Raw genomic sequence first — 17951 nt, 5'->3', positions numbered from 1 at the left:
CATATACCACCTAAAATGCCATACTTTAGTTTGAGAAACCCTAGTTTAAAATATCTGAAATTGGAAAAAATTACAGATGCACAATAAATTTTATAGCTAGGACATATGATGTTATTTTCATAAAATAAAATTTAGTACAGCCACTAAAATATAGATATATTTTATACACACACACACAAACATGGAATATAAGCATGGCACACTGTTGCCTTAAAAAGAAGAAAAAAGATCTCATTTATGTGAAATAGTGTGTGAGAAGGGAGAGCAAGAGATTGATACATTAATTCCAGAAAGGATGACAGGACTTATCTTTAGATGATGGGAATCTGGTCATTTTTTACTTTTTCTTCTTTATAAGCTTATGAAATGTCTTTTTCTTTTCTTTTATTTTTTTTTACAATGAATGTTCAGCATTTTTATAGTGAATAAAAATACTATTTTAATTTTTGGAGGAAAAAATTCCATCATCTAAAAATACAGAGATTACAAGAATAGAAGATGCCCTGGGTAACTGAGGAAAAAGAAGGCCTTCATTTATTTAAACATAAACTTTGGGTTATGGACATTATTCAGAAAGATGCTTTTCCCCCCATTTTGAAATGCCAAAATAAATGCTGAAATTTCTAGACAATGTAGCTATTTGCATTAAGCATTTCAGATATCGTAGCACTCAAAACAAAACAAAACAAAACCCAAACTATTATTAACCTTTGGCTAGGTTACATGCATAAAATTTACAACACATACTATGAAAAGTAAGTTTCCCTCCCCGTCCTGTCCCACAGTTGCCCTCTCCAAAAGAAAGCACTATTATTAATTTCATGAGTATCCTTTTAGAGAGTACATAAATATATAAAACACTGGATTAAGGAAGGACCTTTTAGTTATATAATTAAAAAATATATATCTACCTGTATATATCTATTTTTTAAATTCCCCATTTCCTATAGGTTTCCTTTAGTTCTTTTGTGGTTTCACTTTTTAATCCATTTGGAATTTACCCTGATTAAGGAAGAAATTCAATTTTTCCCACAGATGACTACCCAATTATCCTTACACCAATTACTAACTAATCCATCTATAGCCTACTGATTCTATACTACCTTTACCACAAATTAAATTATTTTATATGTTTGAGCATTTTTCTAGTCTCTCTAATCTTTTCTATTCACAGTGCAGGTGTCACTATTTTAATTATTGTGGTTTTATAATTTCAGATCAGGTGGAACTAGTAGCCCTTCACTTTCTTCTTTTTCAGAATTCTTTGAGTACCTTCATTTATTTATTTTTCAAATAAACTTTGAATCTTGTCCAGATTAAAAATAAATCCTATTTGTATTTTTATTAGGCTTATGTTAAATTTTAAAATAAATTTAGAGAGAATTGACGTCGTTATGATATTAAGTCTTTCTATGTAACCTGGTAGAACTTTCCATTTGTTTAAGTTTTCTTTTCAAGCTCTTAAGAGGCATTTAAAAATTTCTTAATAATAGAAATTATTTATAGAATTTATAAATTCTATAAATTTTATAGATATAAAATTTCTTAATAGGCTATAAAATTTCTTAATAAATTCTTGCACTATTTTTGTTTAATCCTAGTTATTTTATCTTTTTTGCTGCTATCATCAATGGGATTTTTCCCTTTGGTTATGTCTTCTAACTAGTTGTTTATGAGAAGGCTATTGATTTGTGTTTATTAATTTTGCATTCAACTGCCTTACCAAATTTACTTAGTGATTCTAATTGTTTTTTGGTTAGTTCTGAAACCAATTAAACAATCATTTTATCTTTATTGATAATTTAACCTTCTTTTCCAAATTGCATAATTCTTCTTTCCTTCTCTCATCTGTGTTCGCTAGTCCCTCCAAGGCATTGTTAGACAACAACAGTAATGAAGGAAAGCATCACCTTGTTCCTGACCTAAGAGGCATGCTTTTAGAATTTCCCTATAAGGATAATATTGGCCCTCAGAATGAGATTCATACATTTTATCATGTTAGAGACATAACCATCTACTGGTTTTATTACAGAATTGGATCAAGAACAGGTGTTGAATTTTATCAAATTTTAGCATGTTCAGAGATGATGACCTATGAATGCGGTGACTTATATTGATATTTTCTAATAAGAACCAGTCTTCCTTCCATTCTGCAAACAAACTCCACTTGGTCATTATGCATTATTCCTTCAATGTGTTGCTGAATCTTGTTTGTTAATATTTATTTATTCTTTTGGCATCAATAAATAGGATTGGTCTACAGGTTTCTTTTCTTGATAATTTCTAGGGTTTTGGTATCAATGTTATGCTGGCTTCATAAAATGAATCTGGAAGCTTTTCTTCTTTTTCTATGTTCTGGAACAGTTAAAATAGTATTAGAGAGCCAGTCCTACTGGCCTAATGGTTCAAGTTCAGCACACTCCAGTTTGGTGGCCCAGGTTCGGTTCCTGGGCACGGAACCACACTTGTCTGTCAGTAGCCATGCTGTGGCAGCAGCTCACATAAAAGAACCAGAAGAACTTACAATTATACACAACTATGTACTGGGGCTTTAGGGGGAAGAAAGAAGAAGAAAAAAATAAACAAAGGAGGAAAAATAGTATTAGAGTTATCTAACTCCTTAAAGGTTTTATAGAATTTCTCTATGAAACCACTGGGGTCTGGTATGGTTGTTATTGGTGGATGTGGGATGGGAACCTCCCTCTTCAACTTTCTGTATTTTATCTTTGCTCCATTTAGATTTTCTATCGCTTCAGTGGTCAATTTTGGTAATTAATTTTTTTGTAGAAAATCACCTATTTCATATAGATTCTCACATTTGTTTCTTTTGTCTGTGGCTATTCCCCCACTTCTACCAAAAAATTAACTCTCTGATTTATTTAATAGTTTTATTGCTTCTGTTCCTAATTTAAGAGCTAGTGCAATGGTTTATAAACTGTATTCTGCCACTGGGGCTGAGCAAAAGGCCAGGCTGGGAAATCTCTGAGCCTCTCTATTCCTTTCATCAGAGCAGCTTCACTTTTTTTCTACTTTATATGTGAAATTTTCATATAAGATGTCACTGGAAAGAAAAAGACCAACTGATGAAACAATATAAAAGTTTGAAAATCAATTAATTCATGTTTACATACATTCTTGAAATACTTTCTTAACATTCTGATTCATAGATTTCTACTAGTAGTAAAGAATATAAAATTCTTCACTAAAAGAACTTAGTAAATTCTTTACTAAAAAGGCTTAGAATCAACTCTAGTCTTGAGTTTCTTTCAGTTTTACTTATTATTAGCAAGGATCAATAAAAGAATATCCCTATTGATAATATTAACTAGTCTTCTATATACCAAGTATGACCTAATATGGAAACAACTACAATTTAAGAGCAATCCATCAACAAAGTACACTGCTTTAAGTGACAGTTTTATAGAGCCCAAATAGAGTTAATTTCTGAAATACAGACCAAATATTTCACCACTTACCCCAAGTAAATGAATGAGAAAAAGAACAGCAACAATAGAGATGAAATAATAAGCCAGGCATGGATGACCTAGAAAAGAGTTTCAATATAATTAACAGATGCCATAATGCTAAAAAAAATGCAAATGTCTTACTTCAAAAATTTATTTCTATATATGTTATGCTTTTCAAATGGCAGAACATAAATAGCTTCAGGATCAGTACGTACTTATAAAAAAACTCTTTGGTCCTGAATAACTCATAATACAAAATAGAAATTTCAGCAAGACATATAGATCCTCGTTCCTTTAGAGATAGGTGAAATTTTAAAAAGAAAAGAATGCATTCTAAAATATCAAATTATCAACACATTCAACACTTTACATTTAAATTTTAAAGCTGTAATATTTTTGGGGGGCCGGCCAGGTGGCGCAAGCGGTTAAGTGTGCGCGCTAAACTGCGGCGGCCCGGGGTTCGCTGGTTCGGATCCCGGGCGCGCACCAACGCACTGCTTGGCAAGCCATGCTGTGGTGGCGTCCCAGATAAAGTGGAGGAAGATGGGCACGGATGTTAGCCCAGGGCCAGTCTTCCTCAGCAAAAAAAAAGAGGAGGATTGGCAGATGTTAGCACAGGGCTGATCTCCTCACAAAATAAATAAATAAATAAATAAAGCAGTAATATTTTCAATGGAGGAATTTTGTAGTATTTCTGAAATAAACAATAAATAAATTGAATAAAATAATAAAATAAAATTCAATAAAACCAAAAATCAGATATTCATTTAAGTGACCTCTGCAGACATACATTAACTGTACATAGAAAACAGGCCTTCTACATTATATAACCATCTGACAAAAGACTATTCAGAACCTGAAGTTTCAATAAGTATTGTGATGCTATGTTTATTTTACATGGTTCATTAATAAATATTAATATTACAAATTCTTTGAAACACTTATAAGTCAGTCCATCATTATCATGCAGAATTCATACAGCACTATATAAATATTAGTCCCTATTATTCATGTACAGCTTTTTAATATGAGAGATAGAATCAGAATTTTGTAACTTTTATACTCTATTACACAAGACAAAAATTTTAAATGGTAATGGGTATATTTGAGAAAATACCATACAACCGAAGGAGTCTAGGGTTTTTAAAAACAGCATGGAGAAGCATGATAAATTGTCAAGTAATTTCTAACCAAAAGTGAAATTATTTTGAGGTGGATATACCCATTTCATGCTTTAATCTTTCAATAAACTTTATTGTTTAATGACAGAGGAGCTACTTAACCAACAACTTTTCCAAATATTATCTCTTAACCAGAACAGACCAAATCAAATCTTGAAGAAAGGAGAGAAAAGAAAACATCCAAATCAAGAATATTATTTTGTCTTCATTTTTAAAAAACTCTCTCACGCCCACCTCCCATATCCAGCTGTTACTATAATGAGGCTCTAAGCTATCGAAATCTAGCTCTGATTAGAATCTACGTTAATTTTCTCTTGCTGTTCTGTTTTGATCACCCAAGGTGATCTGTGATTGTTAATTCTTTCGAAAGAAAAGATTTCTTAAAAGTTCTGGCTGCCTCTCTTTAAAACTTTATAAAACGGTACAATTTGGAAAAAGGTCAAAAGAGTGGCTTTACATGGAAGTTGGTATTCCTTGACATTTGAATATTCTAAATTGACTATCCAAATACAACAAATTTAATTTCTGGTGGTGTTCTACAAAAATTTGTCCCTAACATTTTACCTTGAGGGTATTATGCTAAGCGAAATAAGCCAGAGAAAGACACATACCATATGATTTTACTCATATGTGGAAGATAAACATATGGATAAGGAGAACAGATTAGTGGTTACCAGAGGGTAAGGGGGTGGGGGGAGGGCCAAAGGGGCACATATGTATGGTCACGGATGAAAACTAGACTATTGGTAGTGAACAAAATGCAATCTATATAGAAACTGATATATAATAACGTACACTTGAAATTCACACAATGTTATAAGCCAATATGACCTCAATAATTAAAAAATTTTTTCCCCTAACATTTTGTCTTAACAATTTTCAAACACACAGCAAAGTTTAAAGAATTTTACAGTGAACACCCACATACCGCCTAAATTCTACCATTCACATTTCGCTGTACTTGCTTTGTAACATTTCTAGCCATCTCTCCATCTATCGGTCCATTTTATTTTTAATACATATCAAAGTAAACCAAAGACAGTTGCACATTTTCCTCTAAATACTTCAACTTTCGCAAAGTATTCAACTTTAGCAAAATATTCTAAAGGGAGCTTTTACTCTACTTCATCTTCAAAAAAACCAATAAAGCTTAAGCAGAAAGGAATCTCCCCACCTGCATCCCGCCTCATCATGCTCACAAGTCTCAGCTTTAGAAATAATCCAAGTTACAAAACTAAAAAGTATATAAAATATTACAAAACAGAAAGGCTTTAAAAGGGTGTGAGATGTACATTGGTATTCCATATTAGGCTTCAAATTAAGTGCCAGAGTAAATATTAAATACTAGCAAGTCTCATCTTTCACTTGAGAAATGCTTTTTACCTTGTATTTTTGGCAAGGGAACATGGGGATATTATTTATATGAAACACTAAAAGAAAACAATTCCCACTGACCAATGACAACCAAAGTTGGTATTAACATTTTCTTTTCAGACATGGTTTCTGTCTGCATGTGTAAAGATCTTTTAACAAAATTAGAATCAGGTAATATATAGTTTTACAACCTACTTTTTAAAACAATTTTTATTACAGACATACTTTTATGCCACCAAATATTTTTGAAAATATGATTTTTAAATGACTAAATAATAAGATTCTACTTTTATGGATGCACACACAATTTAACCTTTCCTTTATGCATGAAATTTGTGGTGTTTTCCTTTTTTTCAATTATAATGTATGCTAGGAAGAACATCCTAGTATGCAAGTATTTTTCTACATTTCTAATTCTTTCTTTGGGATAAATCATGAAAGCAAAACTACAGAATCAAAGTGTAGAGACTTGTGGGCCGGCCCTGTGGCTTAGCGGTTGAGTGCGCGAGCTCCGCTACTGGCGGCCCGGGGTTTGGATCCCGGGCGCGCACCGAAGCACCGCTTCTCCGGACATGCTGAGGCCACGTCCCACACACAGCAACTAGAAGGATGTGTAGCTGTGACATACAACTATCTGCTGGGGCTTTGGGGGAAAAAAAATAAATAAATAAAATTAAAAAAAAAAAAATGTAGAGACTTGTTCTAGTTACTGACTATTGATATATATTGGCTTAGTGACGTCATAAAAAAGGCTGAATTAATCCTTACTAAGTCAAAAGGTGAAATAGGTTAATTTGTTATTTTAATATTTCTTTTTTTTGCTAGTGAGGAAATATATATACACATTTCTCTCTCTCTCTCTCTCTCTCTCTCTCTCTCCCCCTCTCCTGGTCATCTATATTTCCTCCATAATTTCTCTGCTTGGGTTTTTAAAATTTCTTATTAGGATGTTCAAAATTTTCTTAATGATTTGTAAATGCTCTTCATATTATAAAACTATTAGCCTCCTGCCTGTAATAATGGTTGTAAATAGTTTTTCTATTTAGTCATTGATGTTACGATTTTCTGAATTATTACCTGAATTCAAAGCCTCTTCTGATGATGACTAAATAGCACCGCCCCTTTTTCTAGAACATTGGGTGGTTAAATTGGCCTTTCTCATCTTGGAAAAATCCCTAGTTCAGCTTTCCTGTGCTAAAGGCTCTGAAAGCAAAGAGGCCTGCTTCAGCACAGAGTAGCAAGTATCTCCTCTACACCCTGAACTAGCCAGGCCAGAAATCACATGATTTAATAAGTTATATAGTTTCATCTATAACAAATGATTTGTAATAATTAACCGCCTTTTCTGTTTCTACCTTTTTAAGGTTTGTTTGGTCTTTTAGCTTCTTGTGTTTCTCATAGACATTGCACAACCTACCACTGACATAACAAATCCTCAGGGCTTATTTCCAAACAGGTGCTGGCAAGTTTCTGAATTTCTGACTCAAAAGCTCCTTTTATTTTATACTAGAGGTCAAAGTAAACAACTTGTTTCTATAGAATTGGCTGTGCTTGCTAAGACTTGAACATTAAAAAGCGAAACAACACAACACAAATGAACAGGTAAATGTGGAAATCTGGCTGAATATAAACCTTCTAGACCCTCTAAAATGAAGCATAACTAAAAGATGCATAAAACTGACCAAAATATATCAAGATAGGTTCTAGGTAACAGGGAGCAAAAGCACATTCCACCCTGTCTCTCCCACCGAATCCAACTGTAAAACCAGGAGAGAATGCACACAGCTGCTGGTTGAGGACTCTAAAGAGTAAACAGAGGCAGGTGCACTGGGGAGTTGGAAGTACCAGGGAACCAGCAGGGAGTTTACCATTTTCTTCCCTCTAATACTACCCTCCACCTGAAGCTAACACAACTGAGTGGTCATCAGCAAGAGAAAGAGAGCTCCAGGAGAATCTCTAGATCTGGCTAGAGGAGCAGGAAAGAGGTCTCCTCACACCGTAAGAGAATGCAAAAATCCCAGTTTTTGTTTTTTCCTTTTCTCCACTCTCTCACGCCCCGCCTCCAAACAACCATGTGGCGTTGGCAAGGAGGACGGCAGGAGTCTAAAATTCAGGAGGGGAAGCTTGCTCTCAATTGGAAGAGCCGTAGTTCCCAAAGAGGAGGGCAAATAGCCCTTGCTTTATTTCTCTCTCTGTCCTCCCACCTTAAGCCCTGACACTGGGAAAATAAAGCCCAGCTTTCTGGCTGGAGGAATGGAACAGGGAAGTCTAAAAGCACCCAAAGTAGCAGGGAGACCACAGAAAGGAGGAAGCTCAGGAAAGCAAACTTTTACAGCTGTTGTAAACTTGTGGGCCCATCCCCAAGGTGCAGAGGTGTGGATATGACCCTAAGCAGCATACAAAGACTCCCAATAAAATGTGAAGAACACAAGTAGCACATAATCTAGATAAAAGTCACCAAGTGAGTCCAATAAAGCAGAGAAATGGAACAGGCAGGTAAACACTTACATGCAGACAAAATATATATGGTGAAAAAAAGTATAAAGAAAAGTAATTAAGACATGAGCATATTTAAACAGGAGAGGAGAATGGTTCCCAGCATGGGTTTACATCATTTGATCTTTAGCTTTCCGACTGTTGATGACTACTTGTCATTATCATATACCCCTTTTGTCTTCAACCTTCTCTATATGCCAATGTCAGACTGCAGATGGTCATCACTTAGATTAACATTTTTACCCACACACATGTTCAACAAGCAAGGTTAAACTCCCTATAATTTTAGAGTTTGTGAACATTGAAAAGGTATTCGATCTTACTAGTAATCAACTAAACGCAAATTAAGACATTTTGTTTTGCCTATAAAAATGAGCAGATATTTTTTAAAAATTCAATGCTGGTGAAGGTAGGGTAAGACAGTCTCATTCACTACCACTGTTAAGTACAAACTGATACTATCATTTTGAAAAAGTAATTTTGCATACCAAGACAGTTAAAAATACGTAGGTAATTTGTCCCAGAAATTCTGAGTCTAGGATTTTACCCTAAGGAAATAATTTGAAAAACTGAAAAAGCTCTGTGCATAAAGACATTCATTGTTTTTCAGAATAAGGAAAAACTGGAAACATCTTAAATGTCCAATATCAGAGAAATTAGGGGAAGTAAATCACAATACACTCATTGAGGCTAACCAGCCCTGATGGTCAGTGGTTAAAATTTAGTGTTCTCACTCCTGCAGCCGGGTTCGTTTCCTGGTCAGGAAACCACACCACCCCTCTGTCAGCTGTCATAGTGTGGTGGCTGCATGTTGCTGTGAGGCTGAAAGCTATGCCACCAGTATTTCAAATACCAGCAGGGTCACCCATGGTGGACAGGTTTCAGCAGAGCTTCCAGACTAAGACAGACTAGGAAGAAGGACCTGGTCACACACTTCCGAAAAAATTGGCCATGAAAACCCTATGAACAGCAGCACAGCACTGCCTGATACAGCACCAGAAGGTGAGAGGATGGCACAAAAAGACCAGGCAGGGTTCGCTCTGCTGTACACAGGGTCACAAGGAGTCGAAATCAACTCAATGGCACCAACAACATTGAGTCAAATATTATGTAGCCATTAGACATATTTTCTAAGAATTTATAATACGAAAAAAGGCTTACACCAAAGTAAAAGTTAAGAAAGGACACATAGTGATTATATTTAACCATGTTAAAAAATATACGGAAATAAATACTAGAAGAAAATAAAGTAGACTTCAATATTTGGAAAATTAACATTTATTTCCTTTATTTGAGAATGATCCTAAAGGCTCATGACTTATAATAATTTGTCATTTTTCTGAGGCATGAATCTGAAACAAGTGCCAGCTGGCTGAAATTCAGGAGTGAGTCACTTAGCTAGAGAGTGAGCTAGGGGAGGCAGAGGCTTGGAGGGCTGGGCCTGTGTCTTTCCTACATAACCTCCTCTGCCCTTATTTCCCAAGGAAAGAAATAATGCTCCTACAGGAGAGATGGTGAGGGAATGGATGGCTACCAATTTAGAAGCAGAAATATAGCCAGTCACCAATGAGTTTAACACCAGCATCTGAAGGTAGCTTTATTGCTCTCTACTCAAGTACGAAAATCTGAATTTTTTTAGTTAGACATTATTTTATGGAGATAATTATATCCTATAGTGCTATTTGTGAATGAACGAATTCACAAAGGTCTTAGGGCATATCCTTCTGGAAAGTCATTAGTACATAGCAAATCAAAATGTTAAAACCATTTAGATAGTGATATTATATGAAAACATCTGCTTTCCATTTATGCCTTTTTGTATTTTTTAAATGCTTGGCAATGAGAGGCAAAAAACTAAAAATTAACTTAGTTCCAGAATATAACACCTTTTTTTTTTTTTTTTTAACTAAACCAGGTAAGGTGACAGGAAAACCTAATCATAAAAAGAACATGGTAAAAAGCAAAGCTGTGTCTCATGCTCACCTTATAGCACCTGTATTTGTAGAGAACCACCAAAAGAATAGTCATGACAACAATGACGCTGATCATGATAGCAGCATTCAGAATTGAGTGCAGCGCTCTCTGCCCCACAGTCTCGGTGTCTTCTGTGAATGGGGTATAGATTCTAAAATAAAACAAAACACAAAAGCCCAGGTAAATGTTAATGGAGATCCTAAACCACCTATCCCCTCCAACACTAGACTTTTGTTTCCTTGATTCAATTGCTATCTTATAAGTCACTTTTTTCCATCTCATCAATATAGCCAAGAATTCTTAACCTAAAAAAAAATAGCTATACTCTAAAATAAGTGCTTCAACATAAAAGAAGATATCTAAAACATGGAGAGGTAGACTTTCGTGAGCCAGACACTGGCTCCATCTAGTGGATGCTTTATATTGAAATAATTACCTCATCAAATGTTCTTTCTCCACAGCTTATTAGTGATTTGTTAAAGAATTGGATTCTGCCACATAAACTACCTAGGCTACAAGTGGTTGTCAGAGGAAAGTAATACGGCTTACAATTATTATCTTGCATCTGTAGGGTGACTGCAACTGGAGTTGTCTTGGGATAATGTCACACATCCATTTTTCCCTTGTTTCTCATTCACAGAAAAACAATTTTACTGCAGGTGCCAACGTTCCCAGCTAAAAGACTTTATTTCTAACTCCTTTATAGTTAGGTGTGGCCTTGAGACTAAATAATGGCCAATAAGTTATAAGCAGAAGTGTTGTGTGAAACTTCTAAGAAAGGAGTTAATTCTGCTGAGAGATATGTCTTATGCCCTTTTCTCCTCCACTACTTCCTGCTTCCTGCTGTCTGAAAGCCTGGGGCTCCAGCACCGATACCGGTTCATGAAATAACCTAGAGGACACAAGCCAAAGAAGAAGGAAAGAAGGAGCGTGATGAACGTGAAGCCACTATACTAATTTGGACTGACTACCTGAGCACTACTCTGTGGGAGAGAGAAAATATGTGTATCATTTTAACCAGTTGTCTTGATTTTCTATAATGGGGTCAGCAAACTTTCTGTAAAGGACTAGAGAGTAAATATTTTAAGCTTTGTGGGTCATATGGTCTCTGTTGCAACCACTCAACTCTGCCATTGTAGTATGAAAGCAGCCATAGACAATATATAAACGAATGGACATGGTTGTGTTCCAATAAAACTTTATTTATAAAAACAGATGGTACGCAGATCTGGCCCGGGGGTACAGCTTGCTAACCCATTCTATAAAATGTAGCCAAACCTAACTCCAACTTATACAGATAATATCCCCCAATCTCTTTTGCTATTGTCTCCAACTCCTGTCCTTCACTCACTGTCTTAGCCTTTCTCCGAGAAGGTTAAAAGCTTGGCTTTCAGAAACTCACACAGTTTTTCAGACACTTGCCAATTTCAAATCCCAAAGTTCACTTAAAACTTTTTTGAGCCCCATGAGAATCCTACAGACAGAACTAGGTGACATCTGAATCAAAGCATTTTTCTTAGAGGCTAAGGGCTGACACCAACAACAGAGAATCGACACGACAGTTCCCCAAGAGTCCAGTGTGTGCCAGCTTACATTATTCTTCATCTTTCCATTTAACAACTTTTTTTGCTGAGCATTTATTACAGAACTTGCCCTGGAAACAAAGTGCCCTCATAGGCCTTATGGCATAGAAGGAAATCAGGTATTAAATAATGTAAATATATATTTGCATATTGTGACAAGTGAAAAAAGAACAGGTTGCTATGAGAAAGAATAACAGGATGGACCTAATTCTGTTAGGAGATCATGGAAGTCAGCCTTGAGGACTTAACATTTAAGCCAAGATGAGAAGGATGATAGGAATTAATCTACCAAAGTTAGAAAAGGAGAGAACGTTCCAGGCAGAAGAACAGGCTCAATGGCCCTGAAGTGGGAAAGATAACTACTCAACTCTTAACTTGCTCAATTCCAAATAAATTCAGCCCTATCTAGTGACACCATACAGGAAACAGAATTCTGCAGCTTTCATTTTCTCTACGTAAAGCATCAAATAATAAATAACCCCTCACTCTCTCAACTGGTCCAGCCATCAAGAGAAGATGGACTCTCTAGTCTTCCTGCCCCTTCAATGCAGAGGCCCTTGGGTGATGTGACATGCAATGAAGAAAAGCTATACCAGCCTTGAGAACAATAAAACAAAACACATACGTACAGCTGTCCATCCTTCCGGGTATAAAAGCTGACTGATTTGATGGTAGCCACAACCACCACCATACAGAGAGTCACTGGGACAAAGAGCATGATCACATGTTTGGCGCCATATTTCAATGTCAGCTCCTCATCTTCTTCTTCATCTTGTTCCACCACCTGCTGCGAGTTACCCTGGGGTCGTCCATTAGATAATGGCTCAGGGTTGCCACGCCTCCGCCTTTCGCTGCTGTGCTCATGCCGTTCTCTGTTGTCATTCTAAAAGCACAAGAGAAATTTTTTCAATAAGTTAGACTCTCAGTAGAATCAGGGTATTCTATATTAAAAACAGAAAATGTAACAATCAGACCTGAGATTAACAATAGGTCCATCATTACTTGAGTTCTAAAAACCTGAGGCAAGAAAGAACAAAGTATGCAGTTTAAAAGTCTAGATTATTCACCATTGTTCACTGAAGGAACCCACGTCCTCCCTTTCACCTGGCTCTTGGCTTACCTCATTTCCTCCTTTCGTTCTCAACCTAATACAATTATACTTATCCTTTTGAGTTTTAGCTTAAAAACTGACACCTGCATGAAACCTTCGTTATCTGCTGCAGCTGCAAGCAGAGTAATCTCACCTTGTTCAAAATCATGATGTGCCTTCTACCTGTGGTTTTGTACCAATTATACAAGGAACTATCTCACCTTCATTACTAATAAGACTTAAAATCCTTGCAGTGATGTACAGGGGATCTCCCTGTATCATTTCTTACAATTGCATGTAAATCTACAATTATCTCAAAAAGAGTATTCAACTAAAGAAAACCTTTACAGAGAGAAACTAGGCCTCAAACAATTCTGGTTTGTTTGGCCCCCCCCACCCCCATTCCCACTTTGCCCTGTACAGTGTAAGGAAACAATAAATACTTGATGAATGATGGAACGAAATTAGAACTTACTTAGAGCCTAGTTTCCTCAGACTCTTAATCCAAATACCACTTTGCTACCTTTATCCTCATCCTGGGTTTATCATTTCCTATTCTTCAAGTTCAACTTCCTTTTTGGTATCACTGCTCATATCTAACACTTAGTTTTTGTAAAGGGAAGAATGAATCCCAAGAGCACTAACAACAACAACAATAAGAAAAATAAGAGGTAACAGGAGAAAAATAATAGGCACTCCTCCTCCTCACAAATAAGAAATAGAATGAGATGAAAGCAGATTGATAGTCACTGTTGCTGATAAGATATAATCAGCTTGGCTAAGAAGAGTTTCTCTTAGGAAGATTATGTGAGAACAAGCTACTCTTGTACCTTATTTCTCACTGCAGAGTATAACTAAGTCTTACTATAGAATATTACTATTATTAATTTAAAATATATCACATACTTAATAATAGCTTAAAATTATTACAATATACCAGGGATTGTGATATGTGCTTTACATTTAATTCTCACAGCCACCTCATCATCACCACTTTACAGGTAAGGAAACAGCCATAGCTAGTAAGTATTACAAACAGGGTTTGAACCCAGGTGTGCCTAATTACAGAAATCAAATTTTCAGCCACCTCTCAACCTGCCATTCACAAGACAAGATGGGAGCTCTGCAGACTCAGTGTACGCTGAGTTCTCTTTTACTTTACTTTCAAGATATTCATCCCACAAATAATTATCAAATTCTATATTCCGGGCACTCTGCTGTGGCAATATTGAAATTAATAAGGTCTAGATCCTGTGCTTAAAAAGTTCATAATTAGGTTTAATATAGGATAAATATAAGAGATATGACGAAAGTGCTATAAGACTGATTAATTCGGTGTGGTCAAGAAAGGCAACATAAAAGATATGATTCTTGAGCAGAACCTTCAAGAGTGAGTGGAAGGTGAATGGGCTCCAGGCAGAGAGAACATGAACAGCAGTGGCACAGAGGTGTGCAAGTGAAGACCAAGGCCTATGCAGAAAACCAGCAAGTACTCCTGAGGTGTCTGGAGAACAGGGTCTGTCAGGGCTGGTGCCAGGAAAAGAAGGTTAGGAACAGTTGTCAAGAGCCTTGTTTGCCATGTCAAGGACTTTAGACTGTCCAGAAGGCAATAGAAAGTCATAAAAACTGTTAAGGTTGAGGAAGTAACACATCAGATTATGTTTCATTTTTAAGAAACTTGACTGAGTGGCAACGGAAAACAGGAGATGTATAAGAAAGATATTTCAGAACTGACAGGGCTTTGTGGCAAATTACATGTGAATGGTCAGGAAAGAATCAAGGATGACTCTGGAGGTCTCTAGCATAAGGGACTAGGAAGGTGGTGATGGCATCGATACAGATAGGGAACACAAGATGAGCAGGCTGGAGGAGAGGAGAGATATTTTAGTTAGGGAGATAGGTGAATTTGAAGTACCTGAAACCAGATAGGAAAGGCTAAAGGCAGTTAATAATTTCAAACTCAGAAGAGAGTTGGGGGAAGTCATTAGTTTCTATAGCTATGGAAATAGATGAAATCTCAGGGAGAGAGTAGAGATGGGAAGCAGAAATAGTATGGACTTGTTGGTCATTAGTGGAATTCAACAACTCTAGAAGGAAAAATACAGAGTGAGATGACAACCAAGGAGAGAAGTCCGAATAACCCCTAAGCTTAAGCAGCAGGTGACAGGAGAAAACCCAGCAAAAGACATTAAGAGAATAGGGGAGAGGGAAGAAAACCCAGGAACCAATATATCACAGAAGCCAGAGGAGGAGCATATTTCAAAGAGGTGTCATCAACATGCAGGATAAGAGCTGAAAAGCCACTGATTTGGCAGTGGGAAGTTCACCAACATCTTTACAAAAGTAAAACAGTTACGAAGGAGGTCAGATCATAAATCACAATGGACTGGGGAATGAATGGAAATTGAGAAATTAAAGGCAATAATTCTTTGAAGCCAAAAAAAAAAAAAAAGATATGACAACAGAAGGGATTCAAACTTGAAAAAGTTATCTTAGGGATGTTAGAGACTTGAGCATACTTGTCAGGTCAAAGTATAGAGTTAGGATTAGAGGAAGAGATTGACGACACAAGACAGGGAGATGATAACTAACAGAACAGGGTAGGGGAGAAATGGAGGGGAATGAGAGAAGAGTTGGCCTTATAAAGGCACTGGCGCCTTCTATCTCAGTCTGGAGGTCAGGAAGTAACTCTGACCTCACAGAGAAAATATTTATGAAGACTCACACCCCATGAGGAGTGGAAAGGAAACTACTGCAAAGCACAAAAGGTAGAAATATATACAGCACTCACCAACAAAGATAAGTTTTGCTGAATACAAATCACTACAGTGGCCAAAGTCCAGTAGGAAGGAAATGGGTATGAGGAAGGTGGGATCTGGAAGACAGGGACACAGTGTGATAGCTGAAGAGCAGAAGAGTGGGGGAACTCATACTTCTATTTTCTTAGAAGGAGGTGACTAAGCCATGCACTAAGAATGTTATGTTTGTGACTAATGTTCAGCAATACAATTATGACCAATTTGATGGGTTGATTAATGTTCAACATAAACTAAAATACAAGTAATAACAGCTCTTGATATAGTATTTGATAATTTACAAAGCACTCTCACATGATCTCATTTATTCTTTTCATGTTGGGAGGTTTTGGTAAACGAACACTAAAGCAACTTGTCTAATATCTCACAGCCAGTAAACAGCAGAGGCAGGAATCAAATTTAAGTCTTTTGCTTCAAAACCCGTGTTCTTTCCACAGCACCACAGCTGTCATATTAGGCTCCATGAACAGTTTAACTGGGTAAGTCTAGCATGAAAGAGGCAATCGTAATATGCTCACTCACAGTACTCAACTGGATGTTCTGGTCTGCAATGAACATTAGCCAAGTCCATCCTGCCCCACCCCCAAAGCTGATATATGGGATACTAGAGCACTGTTTAACACACACACACACACACGCACGCACACACACATGCACCCTTTTATAGTACTTTGGATACTATTTTTAAAACTGATTATACGTTTTAATCATTTTTTAAAATACAATTTATTTATTTAAACAGGTAAAAACATTTACATGGTTCTAAAGTCAAAGAGTATAAAAAGATGTAGAGTAAAAAATCTCCCACTTCACTATCTACTTAGGTTCCTGATCTCCCAGGTTACCACTGCCCTTGTTCTCTGCAAACCCTTTCAAAGTTTCTTTAGATATACAGAAGAAAATACAAATATATATTCTCATTCCCCTTTTCCACACAAATGGTAGCACAATAAACGCACTGTCCTGCACTTTGCTTTCTTTGCTTAACTATGTATCTTAGAGATTTTTTTTTACATATCAGGAAAGAACATCCTTATTCTTTAAAAAAAAATTTTTTAACCAGCTACATAGCAGTGTATGAATATATCAAAATTTATTAGGCCAATCCCCTCAAGATGGATATTTAACTTGCTTCCAACTTTTTGCCACTACCAACACTGCTGCAATGAATGCCCTCTATAAGTTATTTCACGTGTGTGGGGCCATATTTGTAGGATAAATTCCCTGAAGTAAAATCGCTGGGTCAAAGTATACATGCATTTGAAATCCTGATACATATTGCCCAACTGCCCTCCCTATGGTGTACCAGTTTAGACTCAGCAACGTAGGAGAGTGCTTATTTCAACAAGCCCTTGTCAACACAGTAAGCTATGAAATGCTTGGATTTTCACCAATCTAATAGGTGAAATATGGGATTTCAGTGTAATTTTAACTTCTATTTCTCTTATTATTAGGAAAGATGAGAATTTTTTCTATGAACTAAGTATTCATATCTTTTGACATTTTTCTATTTGGCTTATGGTACTTTGTTTTAGTTTCTAGGTATAATTACCACACTAACTAATTAATTTAAAAAGCAGTGAATGCCAGCTATGTACTAGGTGCCAGGAATATAGCAGTCAGATAAGACAGATAAGGTCTCTGCTCTCATGAACTGATTTCAAGCAGGGGGAGGCAGACAATAAACGAGATCATTACAGAGTGGGATAGTACTATAACAGGGTGATGTGATGAAGAATACATGAGATGGGACTACTTTTAGATAATGTGGCCAGAGAATATCCTTCTGAGGAAATGACATTTAAGCTGAGACCTGAAGGATGAAAAGATGTGAAAGGCCTATTGTACAATAAAGGAATAACTCAGCAGGTCAGGGGTGTCCAAACCCTGTAGATGCCAAAGAAAGATGTGCCCTGCTTCCTGAAAGATAACCTCTAAGCCCTCGGAATATCCTGCCTGTTAAGAGTTTT

General features: G+C 36.3%; 1 protein-coding gene across 6 annotated transcripts in view; it reads right to left on the bottom strand.

Annotated features, from left to right (window-relative positions):
• PSEN1 (presenilin 1) overlaps positions 1–17951 on the bottom strand; it is a 72614-nt gene that overhangs the window by 31158 nt on the left and 23505 nt on the right. For all 6 annotated transcript variants that reach the window (XM_058567273.1, XM_058567278.1, XM_058567277.1 and 3 more), the window contains 3 exons: positions 12705–12958; positions 10502–10643; positions 3477–3544 (listed from right to left, as the gene is read on the bottom strand). In XM_058567273.1, coding sequence (XP_058423256.1) covers positions 3477–3544; positions 10502–10643; positions 12705–12958 — 464 coding nt within the window. The remainder of the gene's footprint in view (positions 1–3476; positions 3545–10501; positions 10644–12704; positions 12959–17951) is intronic.

The sequence above is a fragment of the Diceros bicornis genome, chromosome 24 (genome assembly GCF_020826845.1).
Source record: "Diceros bicornis minor isolate mBicDic1 chromosome 24, mDicBic1.mat.cur, whole genome shotgun sequence".
NCBI classification, from domain to species: domain Eukaryota; kingdom Metazoa; phylum Chordata; class Mammalia; order Perissodactyla; family Rhinocerotidae; genus Diceros; species Diceros bicornis.
The sequence above is the reverse complement of the archived record's forward strand: the minus strand, read 5'-3'. Positions and strand labels throughout refer to the sequence as shown.